This window comes from Varroa jacobsoni, unplaced genomic scaffold (genome assembly GCF_002532875.2).
Source record: "Varroa jacobsoni isolate VJ856 unplaced genomic scaffold, vjacob_1.0 scaffold_253, whole genome shotgun sequence".
Lineage (NCBI taxonomy): Eukaryota > Metazoa > Arthropoda > Arachnida > Mesostigmata > Varroidae > Varroa > Varroa jacobsoni.
In genome coordinates, this window is record NW_019213155.1 from 794,142 (window position 1) to 816,875 (window position 22,734).

Below are 22,734 nucleotides of genomic sequence, written 5' to 3' on the forward strand. Positions count from 1 at the left end.
TGATCATTTTTATCATTTGGTACAAATTATACTTATAAAACCGTATTAGTAATCTACCACCTAACAAAAAATCTGTACTCAAGTGACTATACTGGAGTTACTATACTAGCCAGTATCCATGGTAGGTATTCTCTCTTCAAAAGGCTGACCTTCTTGGTACAAAATTTCACGTCTCCCAGGGCTTTATGGGTCTTCGCCGTTAGTTACTGTTTTCGTTCTGTACACAAAATTTTCCTCCGGGATGTAGCATTAGCGTATGCGATTCCTTTCACGATATCCTCCAGCGATAGTGCAATTGTTTCTCTTGTTCAATTGAATGGAGTGGCAAGCAGCCAGTTCCCATTAATTGGAAACCACGGCGGTTCTTCGATAGATGAGTGCGGAGCGAAGCAAACACCCAATCCTGCTGGTGTAAAAAGAGTTATGTCGGACTAGGGCACTGGGGCTATGTTTTCAACATCCGAGCTGAAAAAAAAGTGGAATAAAGAAACTCTTTCAGCGCCCTTTGATTCGTATGCAGGGAAATTTTTTTTCGCCTCCTAATTACATTGGAAAGTAATGGACTTTTTGAAAAATTAAATATGTCTCTTTCACTGATATGATGTAGTCTTCTTCTGCATTTGTGAGGGTGTGCGAGTAACAGCTGATGACGCAATTTTCCCCGTTGTATCTCCGGGTTAAAACAAAAACTGCTCTTAAACTGAAAAATGTATGGTCAACGTAAAACATTTAATAGATATACCAGTGAAAACACAAAATTATCGGTTACATTTGTTTTCAATTTTTTCAACTAATAATATCATCTTGCGTTTTTTCGAGCTTGACGTCTTTGAACGCAGATTTTACCCATGGACGTGGTGCTTTCCAGTGATCTCTGAGCCGGGAAAATGGTTGCGCGAATCGGAGAAACAGTGTAAGTACCCTAGATTCGGTGGTTCTTCGATCCTGCGAACTTATCCCTCGTCGTCGTTGTGTTGTCACCAATTGCTCTTGCAAGAAACGCCGTCTATTGGTAAAAGAGGGATATATTTTTGCGTTTCTAAAACCCATGAAAACGTTCTCATTTGTTTCATATCCATAAGTCCTCGGAATCACCTGGTTTTAGGTGTGGTATCAAGAACTGGCTTGCATAAAAACTTACCCAAAGTGGATCTTGCGGGATTTATGAAATTTCTTTAACAAACCTATAAAACGGAACCACCGTTAACCGGAACCACATTAATATAAGCAGCTATTACCGTATTTTTCTTAATTCCTTATCTCTTACTCATTTTTCTGATATTAAATATTTGGTGATAATTTTTGCCAGCGCTGAGATTTGCATCAGCATGGCGGCATGTTGTTTAGGAAGTAATTACCGTAGCAACATAGTCAAAAACATGCATACAAGCCACCCAGACTGCGTCACCCCTAAAGAAGATAATAAGACAAATTGTAGGGTTTTTTTAGCGCATGTTTTATTTTGTTCTGCTAGTGCTTGTGGTGAGCAAATACATACTTATTATTTCGGTGTAACATAGACCATTTTTCTTCTGTGTTGACCGGCATTGTTTTCAGTGTAGGGTTGTTATAGTCATACAACTAGAATTCTTTGAAAATATTTTTCTGTCCTTGAGCATTTCAAATCAACATGCGTGCTATCTTTAAAGTTGACCATTATACAACAATTTTATTTACCAAATGAAATGCTTGGCTGTAAAAATGTGAAAGCAAAGGGCTAAGCGTCGCCTTCTTTTTTTGGCGATCGTGTCAAGACGAGTGAATTGCTTGAAACTTGACAGGAACTGCTCATTCTTCACATAGAGCTGTTAAACTTTATTAGGCTTCTAGCATATCTTTCCTGTCTGCCTTAAATTGGTTGTTTTTTCTTCTCATGAACTTCCATTTGTCACGGCCGAGCTTTTACATGAAAGTAAATAATAGGACTTCACACCCTGTACTTTGTTCCTTCCAAATAAGGAGGCATACGTTTTGTACGAACAACTGGTTAGTCTAATCAATTTGCTTTAGTATCGTCATGTATATAGCTTCTACACAATTTGCTAACTTTTTAGAAAAAGCCATATTCCTTCTTAAAGGTAAGCCGAATAACTTGAGTCGGCTGAATGGCTGGCCCAGGTTTCTCTGCCTGTAGGGGCGACTCAACAAGCCGCTTTAACTCGAGTGCGCCGGTGCTACATTGCGTTTATAGAAATCAAATATATTGTCCTTCGATAGTTTAGCAAAAAAGAATAAACAAGTTATGAATTAACGACAAATCGAAAAAGGGATGAGACGACGAGTGGATGAAAGACCTGCAAGAAGGGGGCCATTGAGTTAAAGTAAAATGGATAAGTTCGTCTCCACTAATTTCCTTATCGCTGTTGTTGCGGAAAAAATTATCACTTTTTCGCTTAGAAAATCGCTGTATTTTCGTTTTAAGCTGAGCACTTATTCTATTTCAAGCGGCGAGAGATTTCTTGTAATTTTTAAATTGTTCCACTTCTGTGCCTTCGAGACATTTCCTCAAGCAATTGTTAAGAAACGCGTCGATGTGACTAGTTATAAATGAAAAACCCTTTGTTCGATTCTTTGTTCAATGACGCAATGATCCTTATGCCTGATAGTTATCATTCATTTTGAACTGACGTTTCTGCATTAAAACTGCTTATAGAGCAGGCAGATCGGAATATTTTGTTCCACATCCTATACTACCGTACCATTTTCGTAACATGCTATATGTGTAACTGTGATAGTAGTAAAATTACGTAAAGTATGCCGTTACGTTAAGTTGTAGTTAATCTTGTCTAATGAAACCAAATGGAAGCTCATCTAATATGATCATAGTTTTGCCCAATACGTTGTAGTTAAGTTGTTCATGTGGTCTTAACTTATTAAAACATGGTTCGCGAAAAATCTCATTGAAAAGGTCCATCGCCGCTTCTCGTCCGACGTTTTCGATGTAGCGGGACTCAACCTGATAACAGATTATCACCCCATTTGTGTGGTGCATTTCACTCGTCAGATGCCACTGATAGGTCTGGACGTCGCGCAGTTCATGAGCGCGGACATTTTTCGTTTCGTGGAAGCTTAATGGCTGATCTTAGCTATTAAATAGTATATGAAATAATTAAAAGTGCTTGCATTTTAACAATAGGTTATATTCAACATAATTTCTAGCAATCCTTTTAGGTATTGTTATGCAAATATTACATGGACTAAAGTTAAAAGAAGTTAATGGGCACATTCAAACCTTACTCATTTTCATTTGCAAATCGGTTAAGAGTAATTAAGTTCAGACTATAAAGCTAGTCATGTTGATCAGGGTTCCTAGAGTCGTTTCGATGCTGCGGCGTACAGTGCCTTAGACATCTTGAGGAAATTCACGCGAGTGTTTCTGTCCTACTTAGAACTATTCGAGGTTATGCAGTATAGCTTGTTACACCGTTGGTATGTATGATATGGCGAAAAACAGGCGGATTCGGGCAGTGTCATAAAAAAGCATCCTTTCAATAAAAATTAGCAATCAGATCATAAAAATCTACTTACGTCTGACAACTCTGCGAATAGTCCTATTTATTCTTCGAGCCCCAACAACCGTCATATTTTCATGGATAGGTACCTCTATGTATAGTTTTCTCAGTACTTCGTGAAGGAATTCCTCTGTACGTTGTGCCGTGCACACGTTTTCTGCTGCGATCAACATCTGTTTGTATGTCGAGAATTTCTTGGAGAGAACCGAGAGCAAATAGTATAAAAGCTGTTGTTCAGGCTGCTCTATTGGAGGGTAAGGTACCCTCCAACAGAGCAGCGAAAGGAGCAGTTCCTTCAAACTTTAAGGTAAAGTTTGAAGGAACTGCTCCTTTCGAATTTCGAAACTAGTCGAATGTACCCTGAATCAAACTAACTTTTCACAGATCTTTTCAAGCAGCGCTTGTTGCGGCTCGTTATAGTCATAAATTGTAAGTGGTAGTCCTTTTGAAGTCACCCTTAGCTCATATATGCTGCCAGCTAATATGGCTGGCTATAATACGGCTAAAAAAATTTAATGTTGGCATCGTTGAAACATCTCCAAACGAGTGAAACAGTGATTGAAGGAGTTCTGATAGAGAAGTGGCGACCTTAAGTCGATGCCTTTTGGCACTTTATATTTTCTGTCCTGCAAGAGCCACACGGAAGTCTGTGGTTCGTTAACAACCAAAACGGGCGTTTTTGTGTACTTTGTGTCTTCGGTATCAGCACGAAGGTTCTCCTACTATGTAAATGACTTATCTATTCAGCGTGCCGATAGTTGATGATTCGTCAAAACGATTTTCTCGAAAATGCTTGCTTTAAAAGTAGTGCCGATTACTGTGGCTGATAATAGCGTATGTGCTTCAACCATCTACGCCGTTGGCTTAAAGAAGGCTCGTTAATTATTATAAATGTTGCGTAGGAATTGTGTTGCCCTTAGGAAAAAGATGTATGCTTCGTAAACAGCCAATGTCGTAAACATCCTATACAGCAGCTTTGATAATGTCGGTACTGGACTGGAGGTTCAGCACTGTCTGGCCAAGCTCGCGCCCTGCAACCCAGGTAGCGTTTAAAAATAGCGACAGCGCCGTATTTTAGTAATTGTTTACGAAACATATGCCGTACATACCTAGTGACATCATTTTATAGAAGAAAAACATACCTCGGGATTGTGCTGGTTCAAAGCATTTAACTTACGATTCGTAGAGTCCTGGACGAAAACAGGCTTGAAAGAAAAACAAAGAAATTTTGGCCGTTTTTTCGAAATAATCAGACCTTACATCGATTTTAGGTATAGTCTAACGCTGTGTATGTAATATGTACTCGCTACGCCGTCACAATATGCCGCCATCATTAACTAAAGGTAGAGCAAACTCATCTTTATCAGGATATTTCTTTGCATCACAAAATAGCAAATGAATGTTCGCAAAAATGCGCCAATCTCTTCTTTTCTTGTCATGTAGCCAGCTTATACACAAGGGCAGCCACTGATAGATCCATAAATAGATTCGAAAAACAAACACGAGAAAAAAAGTCCATCTTCGAGCGTCAGGCCTCGGTAACCATAGGTGTACGATATATTCCTGACAGTATTGTAGGTACTAGAGATTTGCTAAATTCGTAGGTTTTATCCTACAGTCTGGCTAATATTACATGTCAAAATTTCAACGTGTTGATTATCTTTTTACTGATTTGGTAACTAATCTGTCCTTCTCGTTTAGACAGGCCACAAGTTACGTGGGGGGCACGTGAATTTTGGCCATAGTCAAGTTGACTGATCAGCGACAAGTTGGCGAGCGACAGATGCGGGCGATTGTGACAACTATTGCAAATGCTATCAGGTACCGTAGATGGAGTGCGAATGACTGGTGTATAACGTATTTATATCGACGATTACTGTAAAATTTCTCTGGGCTCCAAGTTATGGATAACATATTTGGCTGCGAATCTTAACGACACATTGCGATCTAGGTTCGGTAGACAGACTTCGAGCCTGCTGTTTGATGGAATGCCCGACGATGGCGATACCGGACGTAAAACTCGAGATATAGAGGCTCCAAGCGTAGGTCCTCGCAGCAGTCTTAAGGCCATGAAGGGACACATCTATTAATTGCTTTTTCTCTTTATATGATCTTTTTAGATAAACGGACAGCTACTTAGGTATGCTTTTTTGATCAAAGCATCGTAAATAAGGCGCAACCGCCGCGCCTCGAAGCTGCCGCTCCCGTTAATAATCAAGCTTGCTCTGGCGCGTATAAAAGAGCTTGGTAAGAGACCGTATAAGTTTCAATATTTCAAAAGACGCAGCACCGAAAAAACCCGTTCAGAAATGATTATCTAGTTTCTACTTTTAATTGTCAACCCCTAGTCCCGTGTACCCCTGGTAGTGTTTCTAAGAAAAAAATAAATCCTAGCTTGTGAAGGACCTACTGGCACTGATGTTCTTTTTCGGAAAATATAAGCGATGCGATAGAAGATCTGAGGCGACATCTTTAACGAACTAGCACGGAGCTACGTGTCAAGAACTGCAACTGACAAAATAGCTTCGGAACACAAAACCTCAATAGTGCTAAATAACGAGAGATCACCGAAGATGACAGGAGGTTTTTTCTAGACTGTGTCAAGTAATGCTCAAATACCATCGGTATGAAATGCCGCAGCAAGACGTGCCAATGAGCTCTCCGCGTAAATCCTTAAGTGCTTTACATGTTCTAGCTGTCAGCGTAGATTGCAAGATGTAAGCCTCCCTCAAAGATATTATTACCATTGAAAGCGATCGTCTAGATGTTTCCAGATGTTAATTGTTTTTTATACGCCTGCTCGACGAGATGCTTCTAGTACAACTTTTCCTACCATCAAGTTGCTCAGACCAGGAGAACACGTAAGGGTTCCATTAGTCTCATCGATGACCAAAGTGACACTGTTGCCAGTGCACGTATACCCGAATCGTCTATGTAAAGCGATTTTTACCGTGAGTATGGTGCACTCATCGAAACTGTACCTACATTGATAATAAATATCTAGCTCTTTGGTGGAACAGATGAAAAAGGTACGGTAGTTACATACGTTTACATATTTTATATTATTTATTAATTCGTTTTACTTTATACATAACTTTCCTCAGTAGATATGCACACATTATACTAAAAGTCAAATAAGAAGAAGTGTTAATAAAAACAGTTGACAAACAATAAAAAATAGCTAATAAGTCATATTGGCCAGCGTAATGAGTAGTAATGAAACGATAAATACATGGTAATGAATGATTCATATTGCTAGTACCGTTCGTCACCACGGGTACATTGTTTTATGCGATGCCCATCGAAGTAGTTGTAAACACAAAGCGATTTCATTTTGTCTTCAAGGCTTTTATCATGTTCAAGTAACCATATTTGTCGCCTCTGTTTATCTCGCCTCGATGATAAGTATGCAGATACACAGGTTGGCAGCACTCGCATCCGATCTTCCCACGCACCGTTTGGTGCCACCATAAATTTAGATCAAACAATTCTTCTGTTTATGGAATTTCGTAAGAATCGACCCTTCCCACTTCGCCTGCTCCCTCTCCTTCTGCTTTCTTCACCCTTCGCATCCGTACGTCCGTTCTTCTGTTTACGCGAAACTGGTATTACTATTTGTTGTCGTGCTCACTTGAAAATTGGTCATTTTCGTTTGTCACGCAACTGCGAATCTTGGTCATTGGAGGAACTCTATGAAACTAGTTCGACATTTTCTTGTCCTGTGAGATTGTTCCCGACTGGCAATAGTCATGATACGTGTATTAATCAATTATCTGCCGGAGCCGCGAATAAAAGCCCCGATCGTTTTTCTAAACCGTTCGAAAACTTCCCATTGCGAGGCACATACAATTTAACAACTCTTCTGCGTTTCATCCCTGATGTCACGCTTTCATCATTAATCGTATCAGGAGGAGCCTGTGCTGGCTCGATGGAAGTAACAGCGATACCTTTGTCAATCGTTGCCGCGGCCGAGATGGAGGTTGATGTCGCTGGCGCTTGAGTTATTGTGATCGGAGTTTTCTCTTGGACAGATTGACGTTTAACGATGCTCGCGTCATCAATCAACTCGACGGGACCATCGTCCATGCGCGATAGGGCATGCGATGAACTATCAGTGAGAGCTGAGCTGAATCTCGGCATAACTTCCACAGCGATTTCGGAGGCGGCTACGAGGTTGGGGTTACGACTAGATTTTTTGCCTCGTTGTTGGCGAAGCGAGTTCTCCTTTCGGCCGAACTGCTTACGGAAATTATCAGCACTTGCCCGACGATTGGCGCCAGCTTTCGCTGCGCGAACCCGTTCAGTCGGCAGCTGAAATACAACAGAAAAGTTGTATTTGTTTTTGGATGAAATATCACCTTTTATTTATTAAAGTATATTTTGCTAAAAAAAAAGCTGAATTTATGAAGTCGACACTAATGGCGTATAGAGGGCTCTAAGCGTATGAAAAAAAGCTTACCTCGCCTCTTACTGTTTCAGGCTGCACCAACGTAGCGGTCCCGGGCTGGTCCTCAATCGTCTGCATCAGCTGGGCTCTTGCTGGCTTTCGGGTGGCTGGTACCGGGGGATGAGCCTCTGCAGGACGGCTTGTCGTTTCAGGTGCGGTAGAAGCTGCCTGCCGGGACACTGGGAGGACTTTGCTGAATTCAATCTGATTGGGCGAAATTATATTGACCCGATGAGGCACTGGAGGTTCTCCAATTACTGGCACCTCCGTCGGCTTGAACATTCTGTGCAACAGACAACAATAGACAATATAACTGAGGAATTTTTTTTTCAAATTGCAACTGCTGCATCGCGAAAAGTAGAGCTTAAGTGACCAGATATTGCTAGAGTCACTCCTTTGACTCATCCTGTGTTTAATTCATTAATAATGTGATTTTTTGTCATAAAACTAGGCTGATAACGAATTGAATGAAGTGAGGAGCTTATAAAATAAGCTCCTCATAATTTCAATTTCGACACACATAATATAAAATATTATGTGTGTCGGAATTAGCGGCCCCAAGCTTAAAACATTCAAAGGCGTTATGTGTGTGGTTCTGAAATGCTATATCAATCGTCAACTGTATCAGTGTATTATGTAGACTATTTTGTAAAATTCGTTTCACACACTGACTGACCAGCAGCGTTCAGCAAATCACTGATTTTTGTAACTGATTTCGTTTTGATTTTTCACATAAAATTAAGATTTTTGGGTCGTTGGTGAGCGCTGAGTCGAACAAAATCCCTTTGAGTGCTTAAAATAGTTTGTGCTAAATACGTTACCGCACTTGGGCTGGGCCTCTCTGAAATAGAAAATTAATGTGTATCCCTATAATTTCATTTCAGTGGTGCTAGCCGAAGAAGCGACTATGTTTGTAGCCATATTTGTACTTTTATCGATGATATGGAAAGGTCCACAACGAAATCAAACAAATTTTACGCTACTCTCATTATTTCCCTGGTACTATTCACAACATACCTGGAAACTTGAGCAACTTTTCTGTTGAGTAAGGACTCGATATACGACGAGTCTTTTTCAGGCAAGAACACTTAATAAAAGTTATCTGACGCTGTATTTATTTAGGTACATGTGGCATTTTTAAAAAACCAGTTCACCAACGGTCTTTCATCTAAGACCGTCATCCATCTGTTATGATGTTGCGAGCTACCCATATGTTTCTTTTCCATATTTAGCCCACCTGTCTTGAATGTAGTTGACGTTCACCGACGTCGTTAACGGCGCATCGTGCTTAGCACACCTATGGCTGAATGGTCCAATACACGCAGAATAAGCAATTGCATATGGCAGATATGATTGTTCGACAGCTCCGACGAACAAGTGAGCCCAGGGCCCAATCGCAAATACTGGGACGTCTTCGCCTCCATGTACACCGGAGGTCATGTTAACCATTGACGGATATCGATGCCCCTCTGTCTCTTTGCTAGCGCCCTGTTTACGGGAGTTGCCTGGCCCGGAGAAATAACTTAAGATGCTGTGTCCACCATCATCGGCTGCTCCTGAAAACGAGATAAGGCTTATATCTAAATATTGCAGTGTATCCCAAACCATACGTTGTAGTATACCTATCCTACACAGTGGTAATATACGCTATATATAATAATTACTATAATGATACGCTATCTTCTGCACAGCATATGAATGTTCGTACCAATGATACTCTTTCCTCTGTTGGCATATCCGTTCAAAGTAAATGGATGCGAATGGTCGGCCGAAACGATCATTAGGGTGTTTTTTGGCGATAGGAGCTTCGCGGCCACTCGAACGGCCTTATCCATTTGGTAGACTTCTTCGAGCGCGTGCGCTGCTAGATTGTGGTGGTGCGCAGCGTCAATGTTGGCTCCCTCAATAAAGAGAACAAAACCTGCGTATTGGTTACTGACAGATGTTAGTGAGCTATATTTCAAATAAAATAAGTCTAACTAGCGAACCATTTTTCCCTCGAGGGTCCGGCGAACATGAACTGGCAGCCATTTCAGATTACATATTATATATCACTCTCGAACGAATAGTCTGACAATGCTCTGTGTCAATTCACTGTCTAAATAAAGATCATAACGAGACGGATTCTAAGCAAAATCATTTAACACACATGAAGAACGGAAAAAATCACCATAAACACCTATTTAAGATACAGTACCTCTAGGAGCTTTTGATAGCATCTTTATGGCAGAAAGGGTCATCTCGGACAGCGACGGTTCGTCGGAGTTCGTGGCATTTCCGTAAAGTGTATCTAAGGCGTATGACATACGCCCTGGTGAGAACAGGCCAAGCACATAATCCGCCGCGTATCGAGGGTCTTCAACTTGGTCAAGGTGTTCGCGTGTCCAGATGAACGCCGCTCGTGTATCGTCTTCGGTGTGTCTTGACAAATATTCTTCTATTAAATTACGGCCATCCACCCTATGACAACGACATTTCATCGGCATGCATATTAATGAAGATCTTGCGCTTTTTTTTCTTATTTACGGGCAATTAACAAATCGCCAGTACCATCATTCTTGGTACCCCACGGAAACTAGTTCCATATTGGCGCGAGAGGTGTTGTGTAGTAATAGCTATTGGCGACACCTGACCAAGTATAGGGTTCAGCACGTCTCATTTTTGAGCGGCGCTGCTTTAGGCTAGCTTTTTGTGAAGAAACTCCCTTAGACCCTTTGAACGGTACTGTTGTCATTCGAAGTCTTCACTTCTGACCGCATTACCCTTGTAGTTCACTCAGCAAATCTGGGGAACGTTCAGTTTCGCCAGTTTTGTAAATCAAAAGCTCCATAGCTATCACTTATGCATAAGTATAATATTACTTCGGCTTATCAGCTTAGCATTCAACCGTCAATTGAAGTACAATGAAATTTTTTTTTTACTGTTCTGCATAGAAAAACTCCCACTTTAAGAGTATTTTAAGGTAATGAACTATTCAAGCCGGAGGTGTGCGTAAAGGTTAAGTCGTATTATGGCGATAGCGCCTCACTGCGTGAGAGATACTTAGGTCAGGAATTTGTTTAAGTAATAGTTTGGAAAATAGGTTGTCATTCCTAAGAGAAAAAAAATGAAGGTATGCCAAATGATACCTGTCTCCTGCGGCGTTTATTGGAAGTTGGTCACCATCAATCATTCGTTCAGTTTTGGGCTTTACTGTTGATGGAAGGAAATCGTTTCGACCTCCACCGTAGATAACCCTCAGTCGTGCACCCGTCTCTCCGTGGATCAGCTGTGTGGCAATATCGTTTGCGTGACAACCCTGAGGAACCGAATTAGTGAACAAGCGATCAGCCGAATGCGCGTAGCTTGCCGCCGGCGAAGCTCCCGTTACACTGTCAGTTGTTACGAGACCTATTCAAAACGAGCAGCGATGTCCGTACGGAACAAACATCTCTAAATTAGAGCGAGCGTCGCTTTGCATCCGTCGCGTGGTTCAAGTTATACAGAAGTTCCAAATTGATTGGGAGTAAATAATATTGTGCATGCCAAAGGGGGAAAAAACGTTTACGAACCAGTCCATTTTCCGTTAGCCTGGGCCCAAGAAAGGATGCTTTGAACCTGATTTTCCCGTTTTACAGCCTCATTACAATCGCCCCTTCGAACTTTCGACGTGACGCCAACAACACCTAAATTGGTCTTAACACCGCACAGATATGCTGTACCGGATGCTGCAGAGTCAGTCGTCTGTTTATCGACAGCGTATGTCTGGAAAAAAATTGCATTGATGTTAGTAGCGCGAGTTCGTCTGATGTCCGCAGTACGTTCAACATTACAAACTTTGTATGCAGGTCGAGATTCAGTTTATAAAGTTAAGTATGAACTACCTCATTGGAAGGGTTCTAGTCGGACTAGGATCTATTGAGCTCCGTATGGGGTTTCTTTACCTAGCCTACGAAACGACAATTGCAATACAGCTTCATACAGCTCATACAGCTTTCTTTTGTAGCCAATGGACTAATTCTTGCCCCTGTGATCATAATCCCTTGTAGTGATAGTTTTGCTAGCACTGATATCTGAACCAGCGGTAGCCACTTACCCGCCCCCCTCCCTTGCCCTGATGGCAACGAACTAATAGAAATGTGAATTATCTATCTAAACCGATCATGCGACTTCCTGAAATACATATTTGTGCTATTTGCATCTGATATTATCCTGCTCATGTGATACGATTATAATTAAGATAGCCGTTCAGCACTCCCTTATCTGAATCCATATGATTTTCGTATAAGAATCAAGGTATTTTTTTGGGAACTTTGTTTTTTCATCTCGACTGTCTTTGGTGTTTAATCGATGTTTTCCTTTTTTTGCCTTTGTTTCGTTATTTTCAAATTAAAAGTCGTCTAATGATTCCTCGTACCTCAGTATATCCTTCCAGCTCTTTGTAAGTCCGCAAGCAGGTGAAACGCGCATTGCCTTAATGTTTTAACGGTCGCTTTTTTTCTTTGCTCATTATTTTATTATATCGGATATTCTCGCAAAAATAACGAGTCACGTTCTCATTTTCTGAGGAACCCTACTAAAGCAACGGTAACTTTGTTGTTTTTGTATCATAAAGTTTTTGCAAATAGTTCCCGTTCGACATCGTGTGGCTACTACTACCGTTCATAGTACTGTTTTCCATTTTCGAAAACGTCGTAATTGCCATCTGCTCCCTTCCCAGGTTTGATGTTGAACGATAGCAGGAGCAATAGTTTGTTGTGAATTGTGAACTTCTTCCTTCCGCCGGAACCATGCTATTGAAACAAAAGGGGCAAGGGGAAGAGGTAGAGGGGGGATTAGGATTATTATTCTTCAACTTACGATTTCAAAGCTACCGTGAGTGGTAACGAAAGAAAACGTCTGGTAGGTGCCTGGTACTTTGTGTTGCTGTTGTCACCGTCGCTCGGTCGGAGGACGAACACAGGCCCACCCCCCGTCACAGGCACATCAGCCCTGGTAGCTTTGGAAGTTTTTGCGGGTGGCCAACCTCTGACCTTTGTGACATCGCCGCTCCGTGGCTAGCTATTTTGGCGGATTGCGAGCACTGAACAAGGGAGCGTAAAGTTACCCGCTTCTGCACCATTTGCCGTTTCACAGCATATATACTTTCATTCGCGCTTGTTGGGAGCAAGCAAAGACGCGAAGCAGGACGAAAAAAAGGAAACAATTCAACAACTGCGCGGGCCCCAGACAAACACGCAAAAGCAGCGATGGTAGCGGCGGCAATAAGCGATGGCAGCTACGAAGTGAGATGACCGTGATGATGATAATGGGTTCACCAGCTTAAACGAATCACTGCGCCCTCGTTAAAAAGAAATAACTAGAGGTGGCCCATTGCAATGCAGCGATGCAAAACCAGCGCCGTTGCCGTCGCAGCCAACCTAACAGCGACAGCTGCCGCCACTCTCACCGACACGAAGCTCAGTTAAACGAGAAAAAAAGACAAAGAGGGAGAAAAAAGGCGAAGAGGCAGGAAAAAGTAGGAAACTTTGGAGGATAATTGAGAGGGACAAGCAGAGGAAGCAACTGCAGCTGCGGACAGGAACCAGCAGACAACGGGCAGTATTTAGCAACGATCTGCTAGAACTACACCAACATTGAAACGTCGCCCTGTTTATCAATCCATAGAACTTTTCCACAGTGAAACCAGTGCGAGCGGACGCGTCGTATAGCCTAAGCTATGCCATCTACAAATGATATACGCCGACCGAAAGATAGAGAACAACGGGGAACCGCACCTGCCACTATTCGGCCCCGTTGACGTTGCGGTGTTTCCGTTGCATTCGAGTAATGGCCTAGACGGCCAGCTGAGGTTCATTATCATTAATAGCAGCGGTAAGTATGAAGAGATGATAAGCGTTCGTCCCATGTCAGGAGGCTTCCTTTTAGCGCCGACTAGTTTTCAGCGCCTGCACAAATGCTAGCGCCAGTGAAACAAATCTAGAATCTATATTGTTGTATGCATGCATCTGTATATGTGCTCCAGCCGCAGCTGGCCACTTCATTGTTTCAAGCCGGCTCTCAACGGATGGTGAATCTTCCGGCTCAAGACGACGACGCTAACGGCAATACCAATAATGATAATAATACATAATAACAATAAGGTGACAATAAAAGTAATCGAGTATCGTCGAAACGACTTAAGGACATCGGCAGTCGAGCCGCTGAGGTGCCGCATTGCGTGTCGAATAATAATGATGATGATACCCATAGTGAGTCAACTGTGTGCGTTAGTACACGTGGAATTGGTTTTTCCTATATTTACCCGTAGGAAAGTGGGTAGAGTACAGGAAAATAAGCGCCTTCTAACAAAATCAGGGTGGTTTCACAGTGGACCAATACGAAGAGGATAGTGGGAGTAGCAAATGGGGTAGTACAGATTATTAAGCCTCCTGCTGTGGAATTTAACAAAGCTTAAGAGAACGAATCGAGACTACGATGGAACACTGACGAGAAAAACTTTAGAGAGCTCCTTAATAAAATGAAAATGTAGAACCATTAATTTGGGTGTTCTGGAGGACTGATATTACGACGCAGCTGAGCAAACCTAAAATTCTTATACCTTAAATCTATACAATTTATTGCATATCAACAAGGCGTCCTACGATCTGTCTGTTCCAACTATTGTTAGAAAACATTAATTTGTAATAACGTTAGAATGACAAACTGGGTTTTTTCTGCGAACTATAACGACGAGTTACTCCGTATAATTTTTTTTCAAATTTAAACAACCAGATAATGACATAGGGGTTGGTAAATGTTCCAATGGCCGAAAGCCCTGTTAGTCCAAGGCCAATAATTAAATTTGCTATCGGCTGTCTTGAGCACAACTTTTCTAACCAGCGAACGTAGTTATATGGATACTGTACGGCAGCGTGCAGTAAAAATAATCACGATAGGTACAACAAAAAGCGGGCATACGAACAACTAATGTTAAGTAACAGAATGTCGTTTGTTATTAAGAACGTTATTCACACAAAAAATATAATATCTATTTCCGCCATGCGTTCTCGGCGGAATAACATTATTATTATAATTATAGTGTTATAAGTGCTGAATCAAGCTGAGTATTTATGATAATATTGTTACGATCATACGTATACGAATCAACAGGGGTACTGAAGGTAAAGGCTAAGTACAAAACATTCCAACGATGCCCCGTTTTTATATCCCACGGGCCCATATGCTTCCACTGCGATCACAATGCCAAAAGTAATAATTGTTATGTTGCAAATTGATCGCTGATTCCCCCTGCTGGACCTTGACTTTCTTTCGTGAAATCTATTTTACTTGTTGAGGTTTAATTTTAGTGGATCACAAGCTTGCAACATCTGTCTCTGTAGTTATTTATAATTTTTAAAAAAAACGATGATGCGAGCATTTGTTGACAGATCAGGATCTCTTGATGTAGTCATGTGCTGACCGAAATGATTACGGGCCTTCTATGGAATTCAGTTTTCTAAGACCCGGGAGGTGAGCCGTACAGAAAACCTGCTTTCAGCGTGCTACTCTTACGCTACTTACTTTCGTCAAGCCGGTGTAGGGAAATTTCTCAAAGTCGAGTTGAGCCTCTTCGCCACTAGCACCTCGCCTTTGTCCCTTGTAGATTCTTCCCGCTGTTAAGGTTGATACACCCATACCATCGCCGATAAAGAACACGACGTTTTTTGCTACTCCCGTATTTGTTATTTGGCCTAGTTTCTCGTTTAAAGTTTTTGTGGCATCCTCCAACCAGAACAATTCGTCTTCTGGAAAATAAATTCGATAATTTTAGATTTCTCCAAGCCCTTACCTCACTTATGTAGTACCGACGAGTCCAAGTTCAACTTCCCCTAACAGTTGGATAATTCAAGTTCATAACGTTATGTGCCGTTTATAATAAGCTGTTTAATAAAAGAAGCAGTTTGTTATAAATGGCTCAATAACTCCACTATACTGTTCAGCAGAAAATTCCATATGTAGCTTATATTCATACAAGTAGTAATTATTAGTATACATGTAAGTTAACTAACTTAAAACTTTAAACGCCATGAAAAGCAGTAAATAGGTAATTTAAAGGGGAACGCGTGAGGCGAAAATTAAGTTTCTTTGTTCAAATCGCTGAGCGGTTTTTCCTCAGTAAATCTTCGAAAGACAATGATTGCCCATTAGTTTAAAATGATTAATCATTATTTTACAAAACAAATTCGTACAAATCACAATACGAGAAAGTAAATTTCACATGTAGAGATATTTAGAAATGGGTATCCGAAAAAGGATAAGTAGAGATTTCAAACGACTCTATGTTAAATTTAAGTGTCGAAAAATGACAGTAATGATGTGCGATCTAGTTTTCAAAAGCCTTTGTGCTATGGCTTGCTTTGCTGTATTGTTTCCTAATCTATTATAAATAATAAATGTCGTCTAATCTATTATAAATCATCTCTATATTATCTAATAATGTGTTCTCTATTACTTGACATTTTTTTTTTGTAGACATTGCATTTTCCCCTCATGAATTTACATCGAAACCAGTACTTTAGAGCAGCTAGCTAGCGCGATTGCGTGTCCTTTATTAAATAGAAGTCTCACAGTGACGGGTCTTGCTATGGTAAAGTCCAGCAATATTAAACAGCACAGATTTAGCTTTTAATGAGAAGATTCCTTATGAACTTGTACAAAGTCCCTGCGGAGCGCAGGCAGCAGAACTGGCAGTTGGCGATGCGCTGACACGAAAATTATCAGAAGTTTCCAAAATCCTAGCCCCGTAAAAAAAAATAGATATTCACTTTCTAAAGTGTAATCCTTTTGAACGATGCCGATAGATCTATGGTTTCATAGACACACTAGCTATCCATGCTAGTTACTCGTACCGAGCGCTTTTGGCGTATTCCTTTCGCTGACTCTCAAAACGCTTCGTACGAGCGGCTACTGCGGGCCGCAAGAGTGTGCAAGATGTTGAAATAGCGAATAAATTACTTTAGTCATATTGCGCAACGTAACGACCTTTCTAAACCCCTGGGGGTTAGAGTATGTGTTACATATAGGGGGCTTTAGCCTTGTTTTAATTCAAAATAGCGTTTATGCGTGATATCAACATTTTACAATGATCTAATTAGGTGCAAAATCAGAGGAGTAGTTAGGCGTGATCAACTCTGGAATCCAGGTAAGTTTCAAGAAGTAATGTATCCTGTTAGCTAGTTCAAGTATCGTTTTTGTCGTACCTTCTTCTATCCTGTAGTTTGGATATGTTTTGTCTGCCGACAAAAATCCCGGCTGTGTAGGCTGTGTATCGACTAATCGCAAGATGGACAACGAGGCGAAGAGCAACCCTGCCCTTAGATGTAGACATCTATTTGTCAATGGCTGCATCTTGCATTAGATTCTGTCAGCGACGCCTAAGAAGATCACGGAGGCCTGAAAAAGAAGATTTTCCTATTAGAATTCAGTTTTGGATACTTGACAGTACTCAAACGAAGAAAGAAACTCCAGAAGAAAGGAACTCCAGCCGGGGAAGACGTGAACATTTACGTGTCTAAGTGAACTGACGGTAAATCACGAACCCGAATGGTCGACAGAATCAATTTGTTAACGATAGAATCTTCAACAGCAACTTCTACATCCCATCGTGTACGTTATCTCAGCCACATTAAGATCAGCTGTTCGTTAGCAGATATAATTTTGACACTTTGTTATTTCGAAATAATCACTCTTTAACTTAGCTAGGTTCATCCCCATGCAAACGCTATGGTTTTTTGTTCTTTGTTGGATTCAACAACTTCGATCGAAACTAAGCGTTTCGCTACGCTTCACCCATGCATCGTTACATTATCTAAGACGCAAAATCAACACCGAATAGTAAGTATTTACGTAATGTAATTATGTTGTATAAAAAAATATCGGCCAAAACAAGCGGAGGTGCTTAGGAGACGCTGTTGGTAGATTATTTAGCGGTAGTTCTAGTTAGTTTGCCCATACAGTTAGTTATTAAAGAAATACCACATCCAATAGCAAGTAAATTTCTTATCCCTAAAATAGAGGGAATAGCGGTAACGCTATCAAATGTTGGCCAACGCACGAAAACTACTGCCTCAGAAGGTAAGATATTACCGCTTATTATTAGTGAATGCAAAGCCGATCTCACCTCGACTGAGATGCTCCTCGTGGGCACGAGAGCAGATTATGAACCTATCTTGATTTTGGTGAGTTTATTATTCGCTCTCGTTTTGTTGTTTTTTCCCTATGAATATGGCATAGTATTCATTATTTATAAAACGCATCAAAACGGCCAGTATTCTTTATTCTAGAACATGTACATACATCTCTATAGACGAGTTCATGTTCTAGAAAAACAAACGGACGTTTGTGAAAATTTGCTTTTGTTTGCGGCTAATACCAAAAATGAACTATTTGATTTTTTGGAGGATGGAGTTCTAAATATCGTTCTAGCAGAATTTTCTAACACGAACCATTTCTAACAGAAAAAAAACTGAAGTCGCAATTTTTTGTTTTGTCAGTCGCCTATACAGAAGTAGGAACACCTTTTAATCTACTAGCTATCGTTGTATTTTCGGCACATCTTGAAAAGCAATAATTTTTCTTCCTTTGACGGTTATTTAATTTAAAGTGGTTCTTTGAAAGTATTTATGGAAAACACGATATAAGATCGACGGTGTTCACTTTGCCTCCAGGTTCCCGGTTCGTATGTCATTACCAATAAAGCTCACTTGGGAAACGTGCAAAGTTCAATACTGCTAGGATGTAACTTCAATCATTCAGAGTCGATTTTCAACCTAACGTACATGAACCCATGACGGTACGTATAGCTCATGCAGTTCCCTGTCTCCGTTTGCAAGATCTCAGATTGTTATCTCTGTCTCACTAAAAAAAAAATACAGCTTACAAAAACCAGAGTAATGTTGAAAAGTAGTAACTTACAAGTTATCCAGCTATATTTTTAAAGATTTTCGATATACCGTTGTAACACAGCATACTGACGGGCCGGCCCCAAAGAGCCCATCAGTATCAATAATAATAATAATAAAAAATCATTTGGACAATAATGTCCTGCTGAAGATAGCTAAAAACAATTTCGCATATCTTTACGAAATTTCCAGCTGAGTATACCATCGAACTATTTGGTAGCTCGTTTGGGTTTGGGAGGATTTCATGGGAAGCTGTAAATTCGGTGAACTCGCACTATTGGAGTCTAACTGGAACAATGGTCAGCAAAAGAATACGAATTAATACTGCCAATAGAGTAGTTCAAGCTGAACATAACTATCCACGAATCTATAAACGATCGATTCGAAATGTTTTCAAATTCAGGACACTTCTTCCCACTTCACACAGGACTTCAGCACTTCGTTTTCGTCACAACACTCAATTGTTCATTCATGATTTCGTATTGGGGGGCTGAGCTCTAGGAAGCATCGTGTTTTTAATTACTGTACCAGATGTAATTTTCTGCTATTTTCGGTCACCTGTTACATTTAGTCGGTCAGTCAACTTAGCTGGCTTAGGATATAATGCGCCCCAAAAGTTAACTGGGTTAATTAGCTAATCGTTCTGCCAAATTCCTGTTTCAGTGTCCCCAGTCGCAGATCAGAGTTAAGTCTGGCTTACCCACGAAACTAGTGAGATCTTTACTTTTCCCGAGAGCAGAAGCAACTCCTATATAGCCTTCTCTATTTCAACTAATTTTTCACATTGTATTTCAGTATTATCGTCATTCGAACCGTTCTTGTACGATCCGTCTCAACCCGTAGTGGACTATGGTACTTCTGTATTCTTTCGCATCCCAATGTCAGCCCGTACGAGTGGGCCAGCGCCTTTTCTATTGGCTAGCTTTGTAGCGGGCAGAGACTACAGAAATTTTGCATTCATCGCTTTAATTCTATTGACCAAACAAAAGTGCCGCTTGATTCGTTAGCACAGATTACCAACCTGATTGACCACTCCGGCACTAGTCATCGCCGCCAGGGTCCCCCGACGACAATACATGACCTACCGCGCGACTATCTGTTCTCATTATATATGAGACTGTATCGGACCCTCTGATGCCTTTTTCATACGATCGTTTTGGTCGTTCGTATGGGAATATATGACTACCGTTATTACCATTGTAGATATTGCTACTGGTATTATGCCGGTCATTATTACCTTATTATTTAGATTTGCAGACAGTCAGTCTGCACATTGGTTGTCCATGCGCATTTATCTGCGTATTTGTCACCTTGACTCTGGCTTCTTTTTGATGCTGTTCTGCTCATTGCAGTTAGTAATGGTTACGCAACTTGATTATATATTAATTAAAACCCCCCTAACCACCTGCCCTTCTCGTGGGGACCTAGCAGACACGCGCTAAAGTGACGAGTAAGAACGAGATGATCCTTATTTAAAGACGAAACAAATAGTGAAACAGTGCGCTGTTTTGTAATGTGACAAAAGTAAAATAATTTGCTTATACGTTATTTAAACAGCTGGCATTATTATGCATTGCTATACTGTAATTACATACTGTACAATTATATACTCTCGACAGATATGGCGAATCGTGAAACAAAATTATAGCAAACGATGGGGTAGGTAGCCTTTGCAACAGACTGAGGTGAGCTAACCAAATGAATACCAGCAACTACAGAGAAGATAATGAAAGAGAGATTGGCCAAAAATTTCCCAAGACCGCTCCCAGGATACCACCCCTTCTCTCCGGCCTCACTCATGCACACCCCATTTCACTTTCAAATGATGTACAAACGTGTGATTATGTGACGCGTTATCTACACCACGGTCGTTCGCTTGTTCACTGATAGCCGCAACAGCGTGCGCTCGGTAGCGGATAGTTTTCATTTTGCAGAAAGGGGCTGGTTGGGGATGGAGAGACGAGGTAACAAAGCATTACCGCAGTCGTCGCTGATGTGACATTTTGTACACAGATTTCTACAAGTTTGGTCTGAGCTGCGGATCGTAAATTGCCTTTCCATCATCTTGGTCCTTATGTGCTTTAATGTTACAACCAAGTGAATTTTGGTTCCCATTGTGGTTAGGCGCTACACGCGAGAGCTCCTGCCACCGCTGCTGCTGACACACGGACAGATTATAGCACGCCTGGCACGAAGTAGCGTACGCCGACGCGGCACTTGAGCGCTTTTCGTTTAAGGGGACGCACGATGTCTTCCTACCAGTTGAGGCGTATATGTGTAACAGCAGGGTAATTGCAACAAGAAGGGGTGGCAGATGAATAAGATCAAATCAGCCTGAGCTGTGACGGTGGACACAGACAAAAACGCAAAAAGCGGATCAGACATGAGCGGACAAAACATTAGTGAATACGAAGGACGACTTTAGTTTCGTATTGTGACGCCTACGGTGAAGGTGATAGGCATCCCAACGGCAATAACGCTGGTGGGGTTGACAGTCGTACAACAAATCGTTCACGCGTGCACCCATATCATGTTTGAACCCGAGAGTAAGCAAGGGGTGACGTAATCATCTTCGCTGCATAACGTTTCCTGTGATGACAACCGATTTAATTAAAAAGAAAAACAAAAAAAAAATAGTACTGATACGATTAGAATACGCTCGCAACGTAAAATTCTGATTACTAAGAAGAGTGCAAAGAACTTCAAAGGCTCGAGTTGTTAGTGGTCTAAAACGGCGCGAAGCCTTTTTAGGTTGTTGTTGCGTAGGAAAACGTGGCAAGTCCTAGGTAATTTCAGGTACAGCTATGATTTTATATAATACTAATCGCTTGCCTATTATGAAGTTTGCTTAGCTGTACTTCCTGCCGTCTGACCGAAACTATAAATAGCGTTCTCCATAGAGGCCTAGTGGCTAAAATTAGGCATCGCGATGCATGCCCCATAAATACGTATGTCGGTTGAAGTGTGTGCGCATTCCGACCCGCCTATATCGTTCGCCCAGACCGCGTCATGTTAAAATGAGGTAGTTTATTGTCTGGCATAGTTTAGACTTCATATCGCGAAGTCAGCTTATTAACGCATTGAGATACTAAATGATCTATGGTTTGACGGCCAAAGATAGCTCTCGTATGGGGGGATGAATATCGCTTTCCTGCGTATCGGCACTACGACCAGTTTGCTATAGGCATAATCGTAGTGATGTAGGGCAAAAAGTAAAAAACAACAATGTGGGCAAACTAATCGTAGTAGTAAATCAGTTTAATAGCTGGGGTGACTTCACTTCAAAGTGGTATCTCTACGTTAATCTTGATGGTATTTTGGTAAATGGCTAGTCACGCGCCTATACGCGTCGGCAACGCTCTTGCATAACGTTACAATAGTAGAAAAACGATCACATACGAGGATGGGTTAAGTAATCTATGGATGTGTGGTCATTGTATCTCTGTTACTCTGTCGGGCCGACTTCCATTTCTAAATCGAGAGAGAAATACCGGATCGTTGAATAGTCTGAACGTACAAAACTTTAATCTGGTTGGCTAATGTTTCTTCTTTGGAACCGCTCTAATGCTACGTCAGCTTATGAACCGACAGATCAAATATTCAGGTCGAACTTGAACCACTAACCTTACAATGTACCATTTTTTGCATGAACAATGTCTACAACGGCTAAAAATATCGCAAACTAAAATTCGTAATTTATTTCTAGCAACATCTTGTCTAACAAAAAAAGTTACTGAACGTATTTTTGTGAGCCTATGTTATTTATAGATACGTATCAGCTGTATTTGCTTTTTAATGCTACACTGGAGTAATCGTAAACTAATAACAACAGTAACAATTGACAATTCGTTGC

The 22,734-nt window shown here is 41.0% G+C and overlaps 1 protein-coding gene and 1 long non-coding RNA gene across 5 annotated transcripts in view; one reads left to right on the forward strand and one right to left on the reverse strand.

Annotated features, from left to right (window-relative positions):
* Positions 1–6,550: 6,550 nt before the first annotated feature.
* Positions 6,551–22,734, reverse strand: part of LOC111258644 (alkaline phosphatase) — a 30,474-nt gene continuing 14,290 nt past the window's right edge. For 2 of the 4 annotated variants that reach the window (XM_022830076.2, XM_022830074.2), the window contains exons 2-10: positions 17,181–17,373; positions 15,502–15,725; positions 11,511–11,703; positions 11,088–11,349; positions 10,157–10,419; positions 9,668–9,880; positions 9,197–9,515; positions 7,972–8,242; positions 6,551–7,823 (exon numbers count right to left, since the gene is read on the reverse strand). In XM_022830076.2, coding sequence (XP_022685811.1) covers positions 7,278–7,823; positions 7,972–8,242; positions 9,197–9,515; positions 9,668–9,880; positions 10,157–10,419; positions 11,088–11,349; positions 11,511–11,703; positions 15,502–15,725; positions 17,181–17,328 — 2,439 coding nt within the window. In that variant the 5' untranslated portion in view covers positions 17,329–17,373 and the 3' untranslated portion in view covers positions 6,551–7,277. Of the gene's footprint in view, positions 7,824–7,971; positions 8,243–9,196; positions 9,516–9,667; positions 9,881–10,156; positions 10,420–11,087; positions 11,350–11,510; positions 11,704–15,501; positions 15,726–17,180; positions 17,374–17,519; positions 17,535–22,734 lie in introns of those variants that run through there. The other 2 variants (XM_086967548.1, XM_022830077.2) reach the window with 2 other exon arrangements.
* LOC147753748 (uncharacterized) lies at positions 19,101–19,971 on the forward strand. The gene is made up of 2 exons (XR_015310209.1): positions 19,101–19,180; positions 19,677–19,971. It is a non-coding gene; the product is annotated as an uncharacterized LOC147753748 (long non-coding RNA).